Source organism: Microplitis mediator, chromosome 4, assembly GCF_029852145.1.
Source record: "Microplitis mediator isolate UGA2020A chromosome 4, iyMicMedi2.1, whole genome shotgun sequence".
Lineage (NCBI taxonomy): Eukaryota > Metazoa > Arthropoda > Insecta > Hymenoptera > Braconidae > Microplitis > Microplitis mediator.
Window position 1 is genome coordinate 9,411,324 of NC_079972.1, and position 20,994 is coordinate 9,432,317.

The following is a 20,994-nucleotide window of genomic DNA, read 5'->3' on the forward strand; positions in this document are numbered from 1 at the left end:
AAAAAAATAAATAAATAAATGATTAATTTACTGGCTAATTCATATATTTATTTATTTAAAAAATAATAGTAAAGTAAAATATAAATATATGAATAAAAAATAGGAAGATCGTTAGTGTTAGGCGTGACTGACGTGCAACAATGTAGTGTGTGTTTGTGGTGTAAATTTCAGCAGGCGTACAGTCAGTACATCCCAGCAACGAGAGCCCAAACCTCGGGAAGTACAGCGGGACAGACGGGCACCGTGGATGACACTTATCTCGTTGAAGCTTCGTTTTGAACAAAAATATACATACATATAAATATATACTATTAAACAAAAAAACTGCCCCTTTATTTTAAAAAATTTGAGAGACGCAATAAATATAAATATATATATAAAAATATAAATATAGATAAATATCGATTATTGCATGAAGACATGAATAATTTTGATTTAACAGAGAGTAATTTTAAATAAAAGAGATGCGAGTTGTGTTAAAGAAAGATTTTTTTGAAAAAATATATATATATATATCAATATATAAATCAATGAAATTGTTTCCCTATTTTCGTGGCATGCCTGACAATATTGGCGATCGATCATCATCATCATCATCATCGTGGCTTGTATGTATTTATGACGACGACGATTACCTCGGCCATCAACTTGATCAACGTCCAACGGATCCAACCCTATCTGCTCTACTCTGCCTGCTCTTCTCTGCTCTACAACTAAAATAAATAATAATCTGCTGTGCTCTGGGATTTCTCTACATATCTACGGACTTATTTGTCTCTCGTACTCGCTCTCTCTCTCTTTTCACGTGTTATTTATTACACACATACCATATGTGTGTTAATGTGTTTCTATCAACGATTTAAATGAAAAAAATAAATAAAAATTAACCATTAAATATAATGGCGCGCATTTGATTGCTAAATGCCAATAAATTTAAAATTATAAATTATAAAATGGGATATAAATATATGGAAATAAATAAATAAAATAATTATGTATATAAATTTATAAATACATAAAATACAATGGGATTAATTGCATTGCTGTTAATATGAAACACGTGTTAAATCACTAGAGCTTATCGTATCAGCTAACATCCAACGAGAACAAGGATAGAGTGGTGCTGGTTTACAGCGACCGTATTGAAGTACGCAAAAAGGTAAAGGACCTTAACTAAAAAAAAAAAAAAAAATATGACCGGATAAAAGAAAATAATTAAAAAAAATGGAAAAATTAATTTTTTTTTCTCTCCATGGACTTGTAATTGTCTGTTTAACAATGAAGACTCAAGTGATTCTTCATTGTTACCATCTGATTCAACGTGTATGTTAAAAAATGGATGACGTATGTGTTTAAGCTTTGGCTTTGTGCTTCACATTCAAGATTTTTTTTACTTGCCTGTTCTGCGATTGCCGTGTCTGCAAAGAAAATCTTAACTTCTATTGACAAAAAAAAAAATAATAAATAACAGAGCTTTTTTTTCTGACTGCCAGAAGACGGATTCAGTCTGAGTTTTGTCTTTTCACGCTAGTATAAGTCTAAGATTGAGTAAAATATATGCAAAGAAAAGCTGGCAAGATGATTTTGAAGCATGAAAAATATTCAGGATGAAAATAATAAATAAAAATATTTAAATTGTTGAGTCTTGAGACGGCTCTATTTGTTAGTAAAGTGTCGGCGCTTACAATTATGTCATTTTTTTATTATTTTTGATATATATTTTTTTTTATTATTGTTATTCTTAAGGCTTCTGTGTGTTGATGTCAGTGTATGTTCGTACCCGTCATAAGGTAAAGCATTAAAAAATAAATGAAGGAAAAGTGAATGCGATGCGCACATGCCAACCTATTTTCTGCACATGTTTATATATTTGTGTATTTGTGTATTTTTTTTTTTTTATGATAATTTTATTGCAATGGCTGAGGTTTTCGTATCGAAATATACTTTATATATCTGTGCACGATTTTATGATAATTATTTAAAGCACTTTGACATATTTTTTATGTTTAATTAAGGAGATCCTTGTAAATAAATTGTTGTCGGAAGTTTTAATTAAATTGGTTAAGATGTTTATTAATTTTTTTTTTTTAATAAAATCAGTAAAGACCCGCAGGCAAGATTTTAATTGACAGCTAATCGATATTTATATTATAATTACTTAGGAACTTCAATTTATTAAGTAAATATTTTATTAAAAAAAAATTATTTTCAATCTTAATAACTTACTTTTATATTTTTTAATAAAAACTTTTTTTTATTTAAATTAAAATATTTTGTTATTTTCCCTGATTAAACAACTGAATTTGAGCGAGTTGAAAATTTTAATTCTCCTCAATTCTGTCGAATTCTGCAAAACATAATTCAACAATTGAAAATTTCCATTCTGTTATATTACGTTAAATTCGGTAAGACAGAATTTAAAAGAATTCACGGATTATTTTCCAATTAAACAGAATAAAACCGATTTAAAAATTTGGAATATGTTTTTATTCAGTTTAATTCGGAGTCAGAACAAAAAATTTTAGAATTATTTTCGAATTAAACCGAATAGAATTATTTAAAATCGTTTCAATTTGGATGAATTCTAGTTTTTCTGCCGAATTAAACAGAATTATTTTTTAAGGAACCGAATGATCAGAATTTATCTGAATTATATAGAATTAAAAATTGAATTCTGTTTAATTTGATTGATTTCAGTTGTTTAATCAGAGTTATTTTAAGTACACAGAAAAAAAATTTCCTAGCGCAAGAAAAAATTTGTTATCGCTTCACAAAAAAATTTTTCTCTCCTCAAGAAAATTTTGGTATTTCAATTCATAATTTGAAAATTTCTTGGGTCAACTAAAAATTTTCTTGGGGCGAGGAGAACTTTTTTGCGCCAAGAAATCCTTTTTTTCTGCGACGATAAAAAAAAATTGATTTTAAAAAATATGAAATGTGAATTAATTACGAATAATAATTTTTTAAAAATTGTTATTTGAAAAAAAGGTAGAGGCTAATTTGCAGTAGTTATTTATTTTGACATGTAAAAAATTTTTTTCGTTCTTTATTTTTTCATTTTCGGGAAAAAAAGTTTAGATCTGCATTTTGTTTATATCTGCCCAGATCAAATTAGATCTGTTCAGATCTAAACTTTTTTTCCCAGGATAGTAAAAATTTAGTTTCTGACTAGATGTGCTAACACAGGGTGGCCACGAACCGGGAAAACCGGGAATATCGGGAATTATCAGGGAATTTAATGCAACCGGGAAATATCATGGAAATGTCAGGGAATTTCGAAAAGTATCCGGGAATTGAATTGTAACAGTTCAAAATTTAAAAAATTTTAAATTATACACTAGTTATAAAAATTAAGGGATATTAAAAAAATTTCAAATTTTAAAGTGATTTTCAACAGGTTGTAACTCGAAGGAAAATGGTCATACGACAAAAACAAAAAAGTTAAATTGTAGCTTCAAGTGTCTAGTTTTCTGATCTGGTCTTTAAATTTTTGTTACTATGTCCGGTTCCGGAGTAATCCTAAGAAAACCGTCGAAAAAGAAATTTACCAAATTTTTGCTCGTCTTAAAAACGGTCTTCGAGCTTCAATAAATTTTTTTCAATAATTATAATTGATTTTTGATTGCTCCGGAACCGTGCATAATAAAAAAATTTAAAGACCCAGATCCGAAAACTAGACACTTGAAGCTACAGTTTGACTTTTTGTTTTTATTGTACGATCATTTTCCTTCGAGTTACAAACTATTGAAAATTACTAAAAAATTTGAAATTTTTTTAATATCCCTTAATTTTTGCAACCCGTGTATTTTGAATTTATTTAAATTACAAAATTTTTCATTATATATTTTAACTAATCCATTTTTAACATCGAATAATCATAAGTAGGCAATATTAATTTATTTTATTGCCCTTTTTTCTGGTTTCTCGCATGATTTAATTATCAAATTTCATTATTAAAAATGAAAATATATTAAAAACTTTAAATATCCAAATGATACAAATAAAATTTCTAAATCAGGGAAAAATGTGAAAAACTTTACTGGAAAACCTGGAAATATCAGGGAATTTTGAAATCATTGTGGCCACCCTGTAACAGTACCAAACTTTATGGGTAATTTTTACTCAAAAATTATCTGCGTGTATTAAAGAAATTCAAACTTCTAATGCCTCATTAAAATTTTTTACTGACAAAAATTGTACACATTCTCAGTACCAACAATGTCTTAGCATTATTTATAACTCTTTTTTTAAACAATTTTTTAAATATATTCATAGTCTTAAAGCTAAAAAAAAGTCATAAAACAAAATAATCTAAAGGATCTCCTTAAACAAAGCACTAAAAACACAATTAAAAAACCAATAAAACTACTCTACGGTCTACTTATTGTCAAAGGCAAAGACTTTAACAGGCAATAAAAAAAATTCTAGACAACATAATTTCTCACATATCCAACCGACAAAGTACAATAAAATTAAAACCGACAATAAAATTGATTCCTGTTGCATATTAATGCGCATTACATACTAAATTACTCTCAAACCGAAAGCACTTTGGGTATCATTAAATATTAAAACCGTAATATACATATTAATTATTTATGACTACAAATTAATCCCTGAAGCCTCTGACAGTAAGATTGCGCACTCAGACCAAATTTTATAATAAAATAAAATGTACAAACAAATTAGTCACCAAACAATTAAAATTTTACTTTAAGTTAATAAACAAAACTTTAATAATTTATTTATTATAATTTATATATGTATATATATTGTTAGTATGTTGTCCTAGCGTCAGACGATGTTTCACTTGCACGAACCATATTTGCATTGCACAGTATTGTAAATATTTAATTAGCAATGTCGTAGTTTCCATGACTGGCATATCCACTACCACTATTTCCACTTCTATTACTGTTACTACTACAACTATTCAAACTATATAATTGTATAAATATATTTATATGTATATTGTACTACAGTAATAGTTTAGTAGTTGCTATTTTAATATTTAAACCACTTATATTATTTTATTATATAAATAGAATTGCATTTTATAAAAATTATTTTATTTCAAAATAATTAGGTCATTGGACATTGAGTATTTTTTTTTAACTTCCATTTAATTTAAAAATTTATATATTTATTTATTTTTAATTATAATTATTTTGTTATATTTATACTTATAATTAATAATATATTTTTTAATTACTTGTAACGTGATATGAAGCATTAAAATACTTGGAGCAACGTCTTTCCTCTCTCCTATTTTTTTTTCTACAAAAAAAAAAAAAATAAATAAAAGGTTTTTGCAAAGTACAGGAAAAGTAATTTAATTAATAATTAAAAATCTTGTTAATTATTTATGATCCTGAAGTTAGCAAACAATCAACAATTTTTGGGTTTTCTTTTTGAACAATTTAAATATAAAAAAAAAATTTGCACATGTAGAAAATTTAAAAAAATACTAGTGCAATTCTATGAAATATTTTTTTTTTTATTTAAAATCGCTTTAAAAAAAATCCAAAAATTATTAGACGTCGGCTAATTTATGATAGTAAAGTTAGCAGACATTTGAAATTAAAAAAAATTTTTTTAACAGATAAATAATGAAAAAAAAATGCACATGTCGGAAATTTCATAAACTATACGCGCAATTTTTCAAACTATTTTTTTTATTGTTTTTTTTTTTTGTTAAAACAAATCAAAAAATTTTTAAATGTCTGTTAACTTCATTGTCATGGCTAATTTCAGTATCATAATTATTTAAAAAACAACAGGGAAGATAATCGTCCGAGATAAAAGGAGAGAGGAAATGATTTAAAATGAAGAATTTAGGAGAGAAAGAAAAATTTTTGAAATATGTCCGAAATGAAAAAATTGTTCCAGGACCTTAAGAAGCGCGGTTCCCACCACACCTGCGACATGCAGGCCCTACAGTCACTTCCGGTCCCCATCACCACCACCAACACCACCACCACCACCAATAATACTTCTACTACTACTACTACTACTACTACTACTACTTGTACTACTACCTGTACTACGTCTGTCATGACTTCTGGTGGGCAGCCACCGCTTCGGGTATCGGAGACCGCTTGAATCCGATGATCGAGCCGCGTTGTTGATCTACGTCTTCGATCAAGAAAATGATTCTGCTCGTCTTATGTCTTATGTCAGAGATCACATGGCCGTGTCCCTGTCTGCCCGAATTTAACGGTGAGCCTCAAAAATCTTAATTCTTGTCCTCCGTTTATTTAAATTCAAATTTTGGCGAGACTCAACTCTTGTTCTTATTTTTTTTACTGTTAATTGTTAATGTTTGTTAATAAATTAGTAATTAAATAGTTAATTAGTTGTTTAGTAATAAAAATAAACTGATTTATGGTTTTGATCAGATGTAAAATCAATGGGAGCGTCTGATTCGCGGCTCGGACAAGCGATCTGTTTCCGATATCACTCGAGTTTACTTTTTCCCAGCTCCTTTATTTTATTTTTTAGCCATTTCTCATTTCGTTACTTTTTTTTTTAATATATTTTTTATTTATCTCTGCCTATCCGACGGATTTAATCAAGACGAATTAATTTAGTTATATTGGCAGGCAAGTGGCAAAAAATATGCGCCAGTGAAGAAGAAGAACAGAAAAGAAGGGAAATAAAAAAAAAAAAATTAAATGGACAAGTCGAAGAAAAGACGAGTCTGTGGCTGCGAAAATTTATTATCTCGTCTTAAATTAAAATTTTAAATGGAATTTAATTAAATTTCTTTTTTTTTTAAGAGAACATTAGAGATAGTATTGAAAAAATCACACTGGTTTATTTTACATGCATGGTATGGTTTTATTAATGCTAATTAATTAACTCACTAGTTAACTTTTTTAAATAATATTTTTATGAATGTTTCATTGCTTGAATTTATTTGCATTGCTATTTTATTTGTAAATATTTTTATAATTTTTTGAAAATTCCATAAATGCTGCTACAGTTTTATTTATATTTCCCGGTTAATATGTCAGTTGAAAAATGCATATTTATTAAATATTTTTTGCTGAAAGATAATTTAAAAATAAACTGATGTTCAAATAGGTCAATATTGATCTGAAAAATATTAATAGCTTTTTATTTATTTTAAAATAGATTTAAATTCCATATGATTCAATTTTATTTTTATAAACAGTAATCATTTGTATTTAATTTGATAGGAGATTTAGTTTTATTTTAAATTATCTGGAGCTTTTAGATCTCAGAAATTTTTATTTTATGAAAATTCAATGGCTAGACATTTTTCGTTACTGATACAAACTTTTTTTTTTTTTGTCTTTTTTGAATTTGATAATAAGATGGCGGGTAAGAGGATAATAAAGATGACATTTATTGATTTTTGTGAGTCTGTTATTTGGACCCTCAGACTCAAGAGGAATTCTTCTTAAATCTCTACAGTAATTCATAGAAAACCATTACAATCCGATGAATTATGGATGTTTATAAGAAATTTTGTGCGCATCGCACTTTAAAGTTTAAACGCGCTTCCTGAAAAACAACTTTTAGTCCAGAAATATCCAACGGTAACTCGAAAATTAATAACCGGTTCCGATGGACAAAAGCTTATTTTCTTCGTAATCAGTTCCTCTGTCGCGAACTAGGATTTGAATTTTAAAAATAAAATTCTATAGTTTTTCAAGGCTCCTCAAGTAAAAAATCGTAAAGGTTCAAACTTTTTTTAAAAAACCGGCATATTAATTTACACGGTTATTTTGAATAATCCAGTTCCGGTAACAACGACGAGCTTCCTCGTTAAGATTTTGTTTTGTTCATTTTTTCTGATGACTACAATAAGCGTTATCTTGCGACATTTGAGCCATAAAAAATTTCCGAGGGTCTAGTGTCTCGTTACCTCAAATATTCATTATTTTTTTTTTTTATTAAAATTTTACAAACTCATCTTTACACAGCAATAAAAAATACTTTTCAAACGAAATCTTAAATCTTTCTTTTTTCAATTAAAAAAATAAAATCTTTAAATTCACTTATTTTCTGTTGACTTAAATCCCCTTGAAAAAAGTTATTAAGTAGTACAAGACATCAACAGTCAGCCGTTTTTTTTGCTACCAAACAATTTTCGATCATTTTAAAAAAAGTTTATTTATAAAACTGAGCTGACAAAGTAATTAATTTTTCAATTTTCATTTTCACTAAAAGAATTGCAGCTGAAAAAAAAATCAATACTAATAATAATATCAAAAAATACTGAATTGATATCCTTACTCTACAGAATAACAAAAAAAAAATAAAAACTCGTATCAATTTATAACACAAGACATATTTTTCATGAATCAATAAAAGCTTAGCCGTTAAAAAATCTAAAAATTCGTATTCAAGTGATAGCATAAAAATCTAGAACAAGTTTCCAGTAATAAATAAATATAACAATAAAAATTACTTAACAATCGAAGTAATAAATTTTGTATTTTTTAAATTTCTCAATATTAATATCAATACTCGTGATATAGAAATGAAAAATTATCTACATTGAAATCAATTAAAAAATAAGCGATTAATTTCCTCGAACTGCCAAACTAATATCGCAATATTTATAAAGATAAAGAAAAAAGTCCAAATGTACAGATCGCAAGTTAATAAATGTCATCTTATTATCCCATTACTTACTATCTTTAAATTAAATAAAATTTATGAATTCATAAATTTATTAAACCCTAAAATTATTGGGGTATTTTTTACTTAACGAAGATTATTAAATTCTAATTAAATAAAATATATGATATCAAAGTAAGTCACATGCAATAAAGCAATATCCGTTTGCCGATATATATATGTATACCAAGTTACTTGTATCAGCTTAAATTTCAATCACGAAGAAGAGAAATGCCACAAGAGACGTATAAAGAAACTTGATCATTATGGTGATAACGATCAAAGTCAGCCGAGACGGCGCAGATTTAATATGCACTAGTGTGAAAATTTTAAATAATAAATAGGAAAACAGAATATAAGAGAGAAAGAAAGAAAGTGAATGGTGGAAAAAAAATTCGTTCGAAAAAGATTCCAAAAAAGTTCGATATGTGGAGCTTCTAAACTTGAGACAGATTAGAACCTCAAGTAGAACTTTTTTTGAACTTGTAATTTTGATAGTAAAAAAAAATTTCACCTAAAACTTTATATGAGCGAATTTTGAGTAAAAAAAAAAACGTTTTGAAATTATACTGAAGTAAGCCGACGTCCAATAATTTTCGGATTTTTTTTAAAACGATAAATTATAAAAAAAAAATATTTTAAAAAATTGCACCTGTAGTTTTTAAAATTTTCTACAAGTGCATATTTTTTTTTTTGTAATTGATTTGTTGAAAAAAAAAAAAATCATTCAGGATCATGTTTTAAAATGAGTGTGAATGTAGCAGACATCAGACAAATTTAAAATTGTATTATTAATTTCCAAATTTTTTGAATGTGCATTTTTTAAAAATTTTATTTTATTAATGATTTACTCTATTTATTTATAATCTTAAATTTGTCTGATGTCTGCTACATTCACACTCATGTTTTAAAATGTATTTTTACTCCATTTTACCCTCGTTCCGAAAAAGTTCCCATTAGAAACCAATAGTTTCATAAAAGTCCAAAAACGTTCCAAATCAGAGGTCTTTGAACTTTTTCGAAATAAGGGTAAAATGTAATGATAGTAAAGTTAGCAGACATTTGAAATTAAAAGAAATTTTGTTTAACAGATAAATAATAAAAAAAATTTATTTCTAAAAAAATGTACATGCCGAAAATTTCATAAACTATACGTGCAATTTTCCAAAATATTTTTTTCAATATTTATTTTTTTGTTAAAAAAAAATCAAAAAATTTTTACATGTCTGCTTACTTTATTGCCATCAAAATGCAATAAAAATACGTTTTGAAAAATATGTTTTAAAAACGTTACATTTTTATTCAAAATTCGATCATATAAAGTCTTAGGTAAACTTTTTTTTACTATAAAAATGACAAAAGTTCCACTCGAAGGTCTAATCTGTCTCAAGCTTAGAAGTTCCACACGTCGAACGTTTTCGGAATCTTTTCCGAGCGATTTTTTTTTACACGCGACTAATAAAAATTGATCACAAATAAAGGAATAAAGTAAAATAAATCTGGTTTTCTTAAAACGTGAAAATTGAAAGCAAGCTAAATGTATGTGTTCCATCAGAAACTGATGTGTAGGATGAAAATTTAGGTCAAATGTGAATTAGTTGGTGCTTTCAGTGGATGCTGGGTGTGATAGAGTTTCTATTCAACAGAACTTTCTCAAACATCCTACAAGTTCTTTAATGAAAGATGAAGTTTGCGTTGCTGCATCATCAAATGTATCAATGCAGATTCTAGTTTTCGAGATTACTAAATCAATGAAATTATGTATACATATATTTATATATATTAGTTCATAAAGTGTTACTTGACTAATGAAATTTGTTACATACTGCTATTGTAATATGAGCCACTTTGAATGTTGACTGTAACTGAAGTTGTAAAAACTTATCGCTCAAGTGGTAAAACATTTAATGGTCAGACGTTGACATTAATATCTAAAATAAATTGCTTTGTTATTTATCAAGTCTATCATCTCTGAACTAAAAGACAAATATATCAACGTATTGAAGGCGGAAAATAATAATAATTGATATTATTTTGAAAAAATAACTAAGGAATTATATTTTTCTCCGGTAATATTTTAATGTCATGATTCACTGAGTAAAAAAAATTATGTACGGAAAAATCTATGATAAAGTCTCTGAGGAATGGATAAGTGATATGAAGAAATAAATAAAAAAAAGTCAGTACGCTGTGGATTAAATAAATTAAAAAAGTCTGCTCTGTATGTGGGTTCATTAAATTTATATATACACTGTAAAAATAACCGGGGTAAGTCCAAGCGGTGTAGGTGTCAAAATTTTCGGTGTTAAATTTAAACACCGAACGCGGGTTCAAAATAACACCGCTGACGGTGTAAATATTCTTTACTGGAGTTAAAATATTTTACTTTGTGAATATTTTTACTTACGCGATCACTGAAGTTAAAAAGTGTTTTTATTAATTAATTAAATTATTGATGATTGAAATGGTGGACGTAAAATTGTGTGATTTTTAAATAAATTACGTGTAACATAAGTAAGGTAAAAGCCTCTATACCCGCCCAGTACCATTAGTCGCTCTCTTTAACTGTTTAAGGCGTTTTTATAAAAAATAAATTACTACTAAAAATATTATTATTGATAAAGAATTATTTGTGAATCTAAATATATTAAAATATGATGTATCAAATTATTTTATAATAGATTATAAATTTAAATTAAATGACTGTTTTCAAAATCACGCTCAGCCGGGTATTTTTTACTGTAACGTTCATTCGTGAATTTAAATTTAGGTTACGTCAAATTTTTTAAGAATTGTTATAACTGTATCTTATTAAATATATTTTTTACAAACTTGAATTTTATTCGAATACTGGAAACTTCAAAAAATAACTATAAAAAAAAAATATGGTTTTTAATTTTATTTATTAATTTATATCGAGTGATTTAATCTCACTCCAATGAAAAGTGAACGGGTATAGGGGCTTTTACCTTAACTACTTAAATAAGTGCATAGCAAAATAAGTAAATAATTATTTTTATTAATTTCTCATTAATGAAAATATGAAGGATTAAATTTGATAGGCTTCGAAATAATTTTTGACAGATATTTTATTTACAAAATTAATAAAACCCTTGTATCACGTGAACGAAGAACTTGAGCCACTTAACTGAGAGGACTTACACCGGTGTTATTTCACTTTAACACTGCGCGGTGTTAAATTGAGTCCATTTTTACCACCGCTCTTTTTACAGTGTACATATAAAAAAAAAAAGGAAAGTTTAGGAATAAAAAAATATTTCTATCATATTTTATTAAAAAATAAATAAATTTATGACCTTATTCGATGTGCACATAAAAATATGATCAAGTTTCTTTAAAAGATGAACTAACTGACTCAGTAATTGATGATAAATTTTAAATTAAAATTACTATGAATTAAATATTTTTTTCGATCGCGCAATTGAAGAAATTGACAAAAAAAAGTTGTGGAAAAAATTCAACTCAATTCTTTTTTTTTATTGGTAGTAAATTTTTTTGTGAATAAAATAAAAATAGCTGAGACTTTTTGGCTGTAAAAAGTGTAGGATAGTATCAGAGAGGAAATGCCACCATTATCAAGCGAGATTTCATGTGCAACGGATGTGCAGTATGGAGAAAACGAGAGGGAGAGAGAGAGAAAGGATAAAAGTGGAATTGAGCGAGAGTTCAGACTCTGAAAATATATATATATAGTCATCGTAGAACAATGTGGTTGAGATATCGATCTGGAAGTTGGGAAGAGTAAGAGAGAAAGCAGGAAGGATGGCAGTAACAATTGTTAGGGATGAAGAACCAGAGGAAGAGAAAGACAACGCTGACGTTTGTCTTCTACTTGTTTTCTGTCTTTGTCTGTCAGTGTACTGTAGTGAAGTAACTGTCAGGAGAATTGGGTGTTGTCTCTATTCCCTCTTCGGCATTGTCATTCTGGCATCAACCATCCCTTTAAACTTTTATAACCACCACGAAAAATCAAGCATAAGATCTTAACTTACCGACAACTCAACCACCGAGTCAAGTAATTCATTTCCTGATTTATGGATGGATGAGTTATTTTATTATTATTGTTATTTTTATTTATATAATTACTCTATTCATTTATTTTGTCGCATTTAATTCAATTACTTTTGACGTAATAACTATCGTTGGTTATTTTCAGAAAAATTTTATTTAACAAAGAAAAATTTACCATAAACATGAATAAAAAAAAATTTACGTAACACTATGAAGTAAAGTATGAAAGTAAGCCAATGAAAAATTTAAAAAAAAATCGTCATACATAAAATCACTTATGACTTACCAACGAAAGGATTACCTTAAAAGCTCTCATTTCAAATCCAACTCTTCAAACTCCATTTACATATTTTTTCCTTCACTTTTATTTAAGTACGAGGAAAAAATATAATATGAATTCATGTAAGTTTAGTTTCCGAGAGAAGTGAATCTAAAACTATACACTACTACACTTTTTTTTCTTCTTTTATTATTATGTTTGCACATATATTGTAGTGACATTGTTTTTCATGTTCACTGTTCGAAATATTCATACAAGAAAAAATTTTTAAAATAGTTTACTCTGGACAAGTGAAAAATAACTTTTTTTTATACTGAACAATAGCATTTTTGTTGTTCAATTTTTCAATTAATTATACAATTAAAATTTATTAGCTTCAATCAGAAAAGTTTTTTAAAAATTTAAAAACATTCTAAGATCTGCTAAAAATTTTATAGATTTTTTTTAGGATATTTTATTGAGAACTGGGAAGAATATAAACTGAGGTAAAATGGACCAGTGTCAAAACAATTTTTTTGATTTCCATAATCAAATTAATAAAATAACAATTTTTAGTAGTGACCTCTTTAGCTCGGAAATTTTTCCAGTTTTCAATAAAAAAATTCAGATAACAAACAAACAAAAATTTGTATAGAAAATTTTTAATTGCTCGCATTGTCTAGACTGACTTGCATTCTTTTCTACGGTTCCGTCTCATTTTATCTCAGCCAAAAACATCTCAGTCAAAATATCTCATAGGGGGCCGTTCATAAAATACTTTCGCACTTATGGGGCAGGAAGGGCAGTCGCCGACTGTGGCATGGGGGGTCGGGGGGTATAAGGCAACGTGACGTTCGCAGGTTATCAAACAATTTTTTCAAATTTTTCACGGTTTGTTTAATATTATTTTTTTGTCAAAAAAGAAAGTCATTCGTTACATATTTGTAAACATATAGATATTTCTATGTATGTATTTCCGTCATAAGGGGGGTCTATCATTTGTGATGCAATATCGATAGGGGAATCGCAGAAAATGTGACATAGTGTGACGAAAGAGGGGGAGGGGTCTGAAAAGGTAAAATTTTGCGTGATGTTTTTTATGAACGGCTCCTACACTAACATTTCAATTTTACATTCGATACTCTGTAAGAAATTTGTGGAGTAAACGCACTGATAGAAGGGTTTCTTAGCATTTAAAAAGATTTCTTAGTATTTAAAAAATCATTTCTTAAACATCATTTTTATGTATTTAACAAATATTTGTTACTATGTAAAAAATGGGTTCTTAATATTTAAGAAATTATGTCTTAAGACAGACATGAACAGACATGATCATGACTAATTTCAGGTCTGATCATACATGAACAGGTCTGAACATTTTTTCCCAGGAAATCCTCCTATCAGTGCGCAGATAAAATTCGGAGTGAATGCAAAACAGACTGTTTATTTATTTAATCCCCTCGGAGTAAAATTTACTCCGAAGGGGAGTTTATTTTAGTATTGAAACTCCGAATCGAAGTGAATGCGGATTTAAATAAAATCCGTAATCACTCCCGATTTTTTACAGTGTAGTGACGTAAGTAAATATTTTTACATTGAGATATTTCACCTGATATATTTTGACTGTGATGTTTTGGCTGAAATGTAAAGACGGGTCACTTTTTTCTACATTTTTTTTTCCTCAAAAATCGTGTCCTTTTTTTAGTGTCTCATTTTACCCCACCTCTATATTAAACTAAAAAATAAAAAAAAAATTGATTCAAAAAAATTCCCCATGTTATCATAATGTTTGTCTCCAAACTAGACATTGTTTTTTATCGCTTTAATCATTTTTCCTTGAATGCTTATTCACCATCAGACGTTCTCCATTTTGTCGCTTCACTAGCAGTAGTAATATCACCATTATTATAACTTATATAACTATATAAACTATTCATAAATAAATAGTCACCCACGACAATGTGACAAGTACAATATCTACTTGATAGTACCAACAATAGTACTTACAGTCACAGTTAAATATTCCCAACAATAAAACCATAAGATAAATATGAATATCAGATAGTTGAGTCTCGCCAAATATTACAATAAATCAACTTTATTATTTTTTTCATGAGAAAATATATAAGATTTTTATTTACAGTAAACATAAATGGTCAGTGGAGGGTCCAACGAAGGGATGGCTAACAATAAAAAATATAATAATAGCACTGGATTTTTAATATATATAAATAATGATTATAATTATGATAATAATAATATTAATAATTCTTTTTTTTTATATAATTAAATTATAATAAATAATATAAAGGTAGAATTTGTTAGACCGACAGACTTCCTTTGTATCTTTGTACTCAAGTCGGTCACAAAACAAAAAATTACTACGCCCTCGTTCTTTCACGCGATCAATTGTTGCTTCCGGTTGTAATTTACCGGTCGCTTCAAATTTAATAAATACTCAAATAAAAAAAAAATTAATAATATTAATAATAATAATAATAATAATAACTTATTATTTAATAAATCGTCTCTTGTAAATATTTATTTTTTTTCTGTTGAAAAATAAAAAAAATATAGATAATTAATAAATTTAAAAATCTAATTAAAAATTGGAAGTATTTAGAATATATTGTAGTACAAGTCTTGCAATAAAATAAATTCTAAAAGGTTCCAAAATAGTAGAAATTAAAGTGGGCAAAATAATTAAAAAAAAATCAATTAATTAATTAATTAATTAACAAAAGAAAAAAAATGTTTAGATTTTGAAAGTGTATAGATTTGTGTCGAGTATTGAGTGAAGTAATGAGGATAATTATATAAATATATATAAAAAAAATATATTAATAGTCGTTGGGATTCAAAAATATAAATTAGTAGTGTGGAATTTTGGACTTTATGAAATTGTTAATTAATTAAGTGAAAGAGTCCGTGTGTTTAAGTGTAAAAATATTTAAATACTTATTAATTCTCGATAGATTATTATTATATAAATGTTATAGTTGTTTAAGTAAAGTATAAATATATAATATGATATATATATTATATACAAGTGCTGATAGTACCTTGCGATAAAATCGAGACAAAGCCGATATGCGAACGAAAGATCGGTGAGGGACAAGCAAGCTTTTACACACAATCAACCCTCTTTTATCAACAACCTGTTGCTTATTCCAATATTTTCATCACTAATTCTTGAATTTATTTTTCATTTTTTCGTATCTACTTTTTTTTTTTTAAGTCAATTATCTAAAAATTTCTTTTTGTACAGAGACACTATTGATTTTTTTTACAAGTTAAAAAATCTATAGAAATGTTGGAAGCGCGAGTGTTGTTATTTGAAAATTTAATTTATTTTTAAAAAATGTGAATTTTGATGTTAGGAATCGGAAGCGAATAATTGAGAATTTAAAATGATTAAAAACAAATGGAAAGTTTGATAAACTGAAAGTATGTAAAAAAATTTTGGAACAAAAACAGTTAATGGGATATATTGTGTAGTTTTTGTGTATGAAAAATTATAATTTAGGATAAATTATAAAATTTAGTTTTGTTTTATTTTTATTTCAAATTTTACTACTTAATATTTTTTAAGGACGTTCTTGCGTGAGGCTTAATATTAGATAAAAATTCAAATTTTATATTTTTGGGAAGAATGAATCAATAATTATCGTTCTTGAAAATTTCAATGTATGGTATCGATCATTTGAAAAAGCTATTAACGATTAAAAATCAAAGTTTTAACACAGAGTCTTATGGGAAACTATAACTTTTTATGTTTCAACTTTATAAAAAAAGTATTATTAGAATAGACAAAGGGACAAATAATGTTTCAAAATATTCTTTAATTTATGCTAATGATATAACCGTTGTAAAGAAATAGTTTTATCGATGATTTGAATTATTTATTAATAATTATAGTTAGTAAAACTGAAATCATGACGTCACTATTGGCTATTTTGAAAACCGGCAACGGCGCGCGATGAAAAAAAATACGTTTGTAAACATAGACAAAGGTGTTCATGCCTAATAACACGTGTTTCGAGCAAGAATCTGGAGTAAGTATCTTGAGCAAGACCCCTAGCTGCTAGTGTCTTTTTCTACGTATGTCTTTCGCAAGATCGTGTATCAAGAAACCTACGTCAAGATTTGTGTATGTCTTGCTCATTGTATTGTACGCAAGAGTATTAAAGAAATCTTGAACACGGTGCAATGAAAAAGTGTCTAACGCATTTCTTGCACCAGTATCTTACAATAGGTTCTTACGCATGGCTTGCTCAAGTTCTGCTCAAGGCTCAAGGTAAATTTTGAGCCTTGAGCAGATCTTGAGCAAGCCATGCGCAACTATTTTCAACTATAGTCTAACTCCAGAATTGAGTACACACCTCCGACCAGACCTTCGGAGTACGCACGGGGTCAAATTGACCTCACTTCACTTTTGAAGAGTTATATCTCAAAAACTATGCATTTTATCGGAATGCAAGTCATGACGTTTTTTGTAGGTAAAACAATGCTCTTTTGAATACAACTACCATTATTTCGAATTAACTAATTTTTAACGGTGAAAAAATTAATTAAAATCAAATTTAACTTGAGAAATATTTCAGGATAAAAAAAATTCTGGGGTCGAAAAGACCCCCAGTGTACTCCGAGGGTTAAATCTGGTCACAAATATCTGCAGCAAGACACATACGTAGAGAAACACTAGCACCTATCGATCTTGAGAGCAGACTTGCTCCAGAATTGAGAAAGATTGTTATATGGGCATAAAATTATTGGAGGTTATTTTGAAACTTTCGAAATATTTAAGTTATTTGTTCAATCACAAGTAATTAAACAAATTCCCTTTTAAAAGAGTCATGATCATTTCTCACATTATAATAATTATTCTTATTATTATCGTCCATGATATGTATTAATCAGATATTGGCATATATATGTATATATTGAGATTTAAAAATTGCGTTATTGCCGGATTTATTATGAAAAAAAGTCAAAGTATTGTTTAGTTAAGAAATTTACATTTTTTACAATAACTGTTACTTAAATATTTTCGATAGTTCAAAAAAATTGACAAATTATTGATATATTTTCAAAACTTTAATAGCCTCAGAATTAAATTTGGAACAGTTAGCCCTTATTTGACTCACAAGCAACGCAAGAATGTCCTTAAATTAATGCGACTTTTAAATTATGTACTGCGGATTTTGAAATTTCCAGAAACGAATGATCAAAAGATTTGGATTTTTTAATTGAATTTTGACTAAAATTTTGATATGTTAAAAATTTGTCCTAATTGTAGTTGCTTATAGTATTGATCATAAAAAATGTGTTTTTTTTTATCCCTAAATTGGCTGATTGATGAAAAAATTGATGAACCTAAAAAAATAAAAAAATATATAATCACCCCTGGTGGAAATTTTTCAACATCTTCTCTGAAAAACTCAGTTCTAAAGTTCTAAAGACTGTTTCAAAGTTCTCAAGACTTTTTCAGAGTTTTTCAGAGAAAAGTCCAAAAAATTTCCACCAGGGATAACTATTTATTTTTCATTAATCTCTGAACAAATAATTTAAATTTATATAAAAAAAAATTACATTTTTTATGAGCAAATTTGAATAATTATCAATTCTATTATTATAAACATTCAATTACTTAATACTTATTATTAATGTGATAATTGCAAAAAAAAATCTGAATAATTATTTTTCTCAGAATTAAAAATTATAAGTAAATAATAGGGCAATTAAATATCTAACTACATTCCACGTAATGAGAAAATGAGAATGAGAAAGTATAAGGGTCTTGTAATTAATGCTATCGAGCTGCTGGCAGATTTCGTATAATTATAGTAATTTTAAAAAATAAAATAATAAATATATTAAATATTAAATTTAACAAAAGTTTAAGTAAAAAAAAAGTAAAATAATTATTAAAATAAGTTAGGCAAATTTCTTCAGTGTTGTGATTAGTCGTGTGTAAAATAATAAATATAATAAATAATTATAAATAATTTTACGTATAAATCTGAGGGTGACTGTCTGTACAAAATAAAATATAAATATTAAAATAATTTGAATTTAAATTTAAATTTAAATTAAGACAAGACAATAGTCAGTCTTTGGTGCATGAAAAAATAAAATATTATATAATATGTCTTTCAATTTACTACCGTACTGCCAATATTTTCTGAAAAAAACTTAACTTGTATTTTAAATAATTAATTTAATTAATTCATTAATTTAAAAAACAATAAGACGTTGATCCGTCAAAAATTTTTCTTTATTTAAATTTTCCCGCAAATTGTCTACTGAAAATTATCAACGCCTGTTACACTTGTTAACCAAAAATGTAAAATAAATACTTAAATTTATTGAATTAAAACTGATAATAAAAATAATTAAAAAATATATCGAATTTTGTTGCAATGCGTCTTAAATTTATAATAGAATTTTTTTGAACTAAGATCGAAAATTAAAAATACGAGGGTTGAATCGGGATTTAAATTAAATAAGAGACAAATATTTATGGTACTTAAAGAGGATGTGATTTAAAAAAAAATATATATACATAAATTGTTTTATCGTATATACTTAAGATGTACAATTAAGATTGGGTTGGTAAATAAAATTTTATCAGGAGTCCTAGAAAAAATTATACTACAAGTTGTCTGCATTGATCGCAAGTGACCTAGTCTGTTTAACAATAAATTTTAATTTAAAATAAAGTTACTGCTTGATTAACATTTTATGTATTACAGAATAAATAATTTTGGTAAATGACACAGGTATTTATTTTTAACTAAGGTTTTAATCGATAGTTACTTTTATTATTTACTTATTTTGTCGGTCACAATTAATCATTTACTTAGTAAATTTGTAATTACTTTTTTTATTGTTGAATGTCAAGTAGTGGAAAGTTAAATGTACATAGATAAGCAATTAATGATAAAGAGGATGGATAGTTATTTTTTCAAGGGATTCAAAAAATCATCTAACTTTTCTGATGGATTGAGTTTAAAATTTTATCTCATAAATCAATGGAAAATAATTTTAAATTTAATTAAAGAATTAAGGGGACCGCTAGTGTAAAATTTTGAAAAAATCAATTTTTTTGCATACTTCAATAGTCTATAGCTTCAAAAATAACACTAAAATTTCCAGTGCATATCACAAATAGTTTTTTGGACTTACGGTTATCTAAAGAGTAGCCGCGTATCGGTTCTCGAAAATACATTTTTCAAAATTGCTGCAGTTATGACTCAAAGAAAAATCATTCGATCGATTTGATTCGAATTGCAGCTTCTTTTATACATGTTTCTACGTACCATGAACCTTCAGTTTTCCGATCGAATCAAAAATGTAATTTTGGCAGGCCAAAAATCATCAAATTTTCGCGCGAAATTTGAAATTTATTTTAAAAACTCCGCCATTTTGTTAAATTTCAATTTTTTTCTTAACCCGAGGGTCATGGTACAGAAAATACCTTCTAGTTTAATAAACTTTTTGGTTTTTTTTATTTCATACACTGTGAAGGTCGCTATCACTGCAGCAGTGAGGGATTTTTTTTTTAGTCTTGGGAGAATGTGAATAACTCACAAAATTTTAAATTTTTTGGTCCAAAAATTTGATCTTGTATTCATTAGATATACACAAATATATCCTTAAAACATTAAAACATTCCATGCAGTAGTTTTCTTTAAAAAAATTCCCAAAAATCATCTTTTTTTCAGGAGATCACACTAGTGGTCCCCTTTAAGTTGTTTCGGGTAAAATGAGACACTATTTGAAAGAAATTAAAAAAATATTTGTTTCCAAAAAAATTACGATTTCTTCAAATTCCAATTCTTATTTTTATTTCCGACGCCGATAAAAAATAATTGATCTATAAATACCGTAAAAAAATTTTTATTAAAATAGTATGTCATTTTACCCGTCTTCTCAATATACTCACACACATACTTGAGATCAGAATAACATTTTCTATAAAAATCCAGAGAATCGATTTTGATGTAATTTTTAATGGATACCGTAAATAAACACTCGACTACTGAAAG

The 20,994-nt window shown here is 26.9% G+C and overlaps 1 protein-coding gene across 6 annotated transcripts in view; it reads left to right on the plus strand.

Moving 5' to 3' along the window:
* Positions 1-19,167, plus strand: part of LOC130667044 (potassium voltage-gated channel protein Shal) — a 159,872-nt gene extending 140,705 nt beyond the window's left edge. For 2 of the 6 annotated variants that reach the window (XM_057468421.1, XM_057468422.1), the window contains 2 exons: positions 5,890-6,219; positions 15,087-19,167. In XM_057468421.1, the coding sequence (XP_057324404.1) occupies positions 5,890-6,102 (213 nt within the window). In that variant the 3' untranslated portion in view covers positions 6,103-6,219; positions 15,087-19,167. Of the gene's footprint in view, positions 1-171; positions 1,160-5,889; positions 6,220-15,086 lie in introns of those variants that run through there. The other 4 variants (XM_057468420.1, XM_057468423.1, XM_057468425.1 and 1 more) reach the window with 4 other exon arrangements.
* The last annotated feature ends 1,827 nt before the right edge of the window (positions 19,168-20,994 follow it).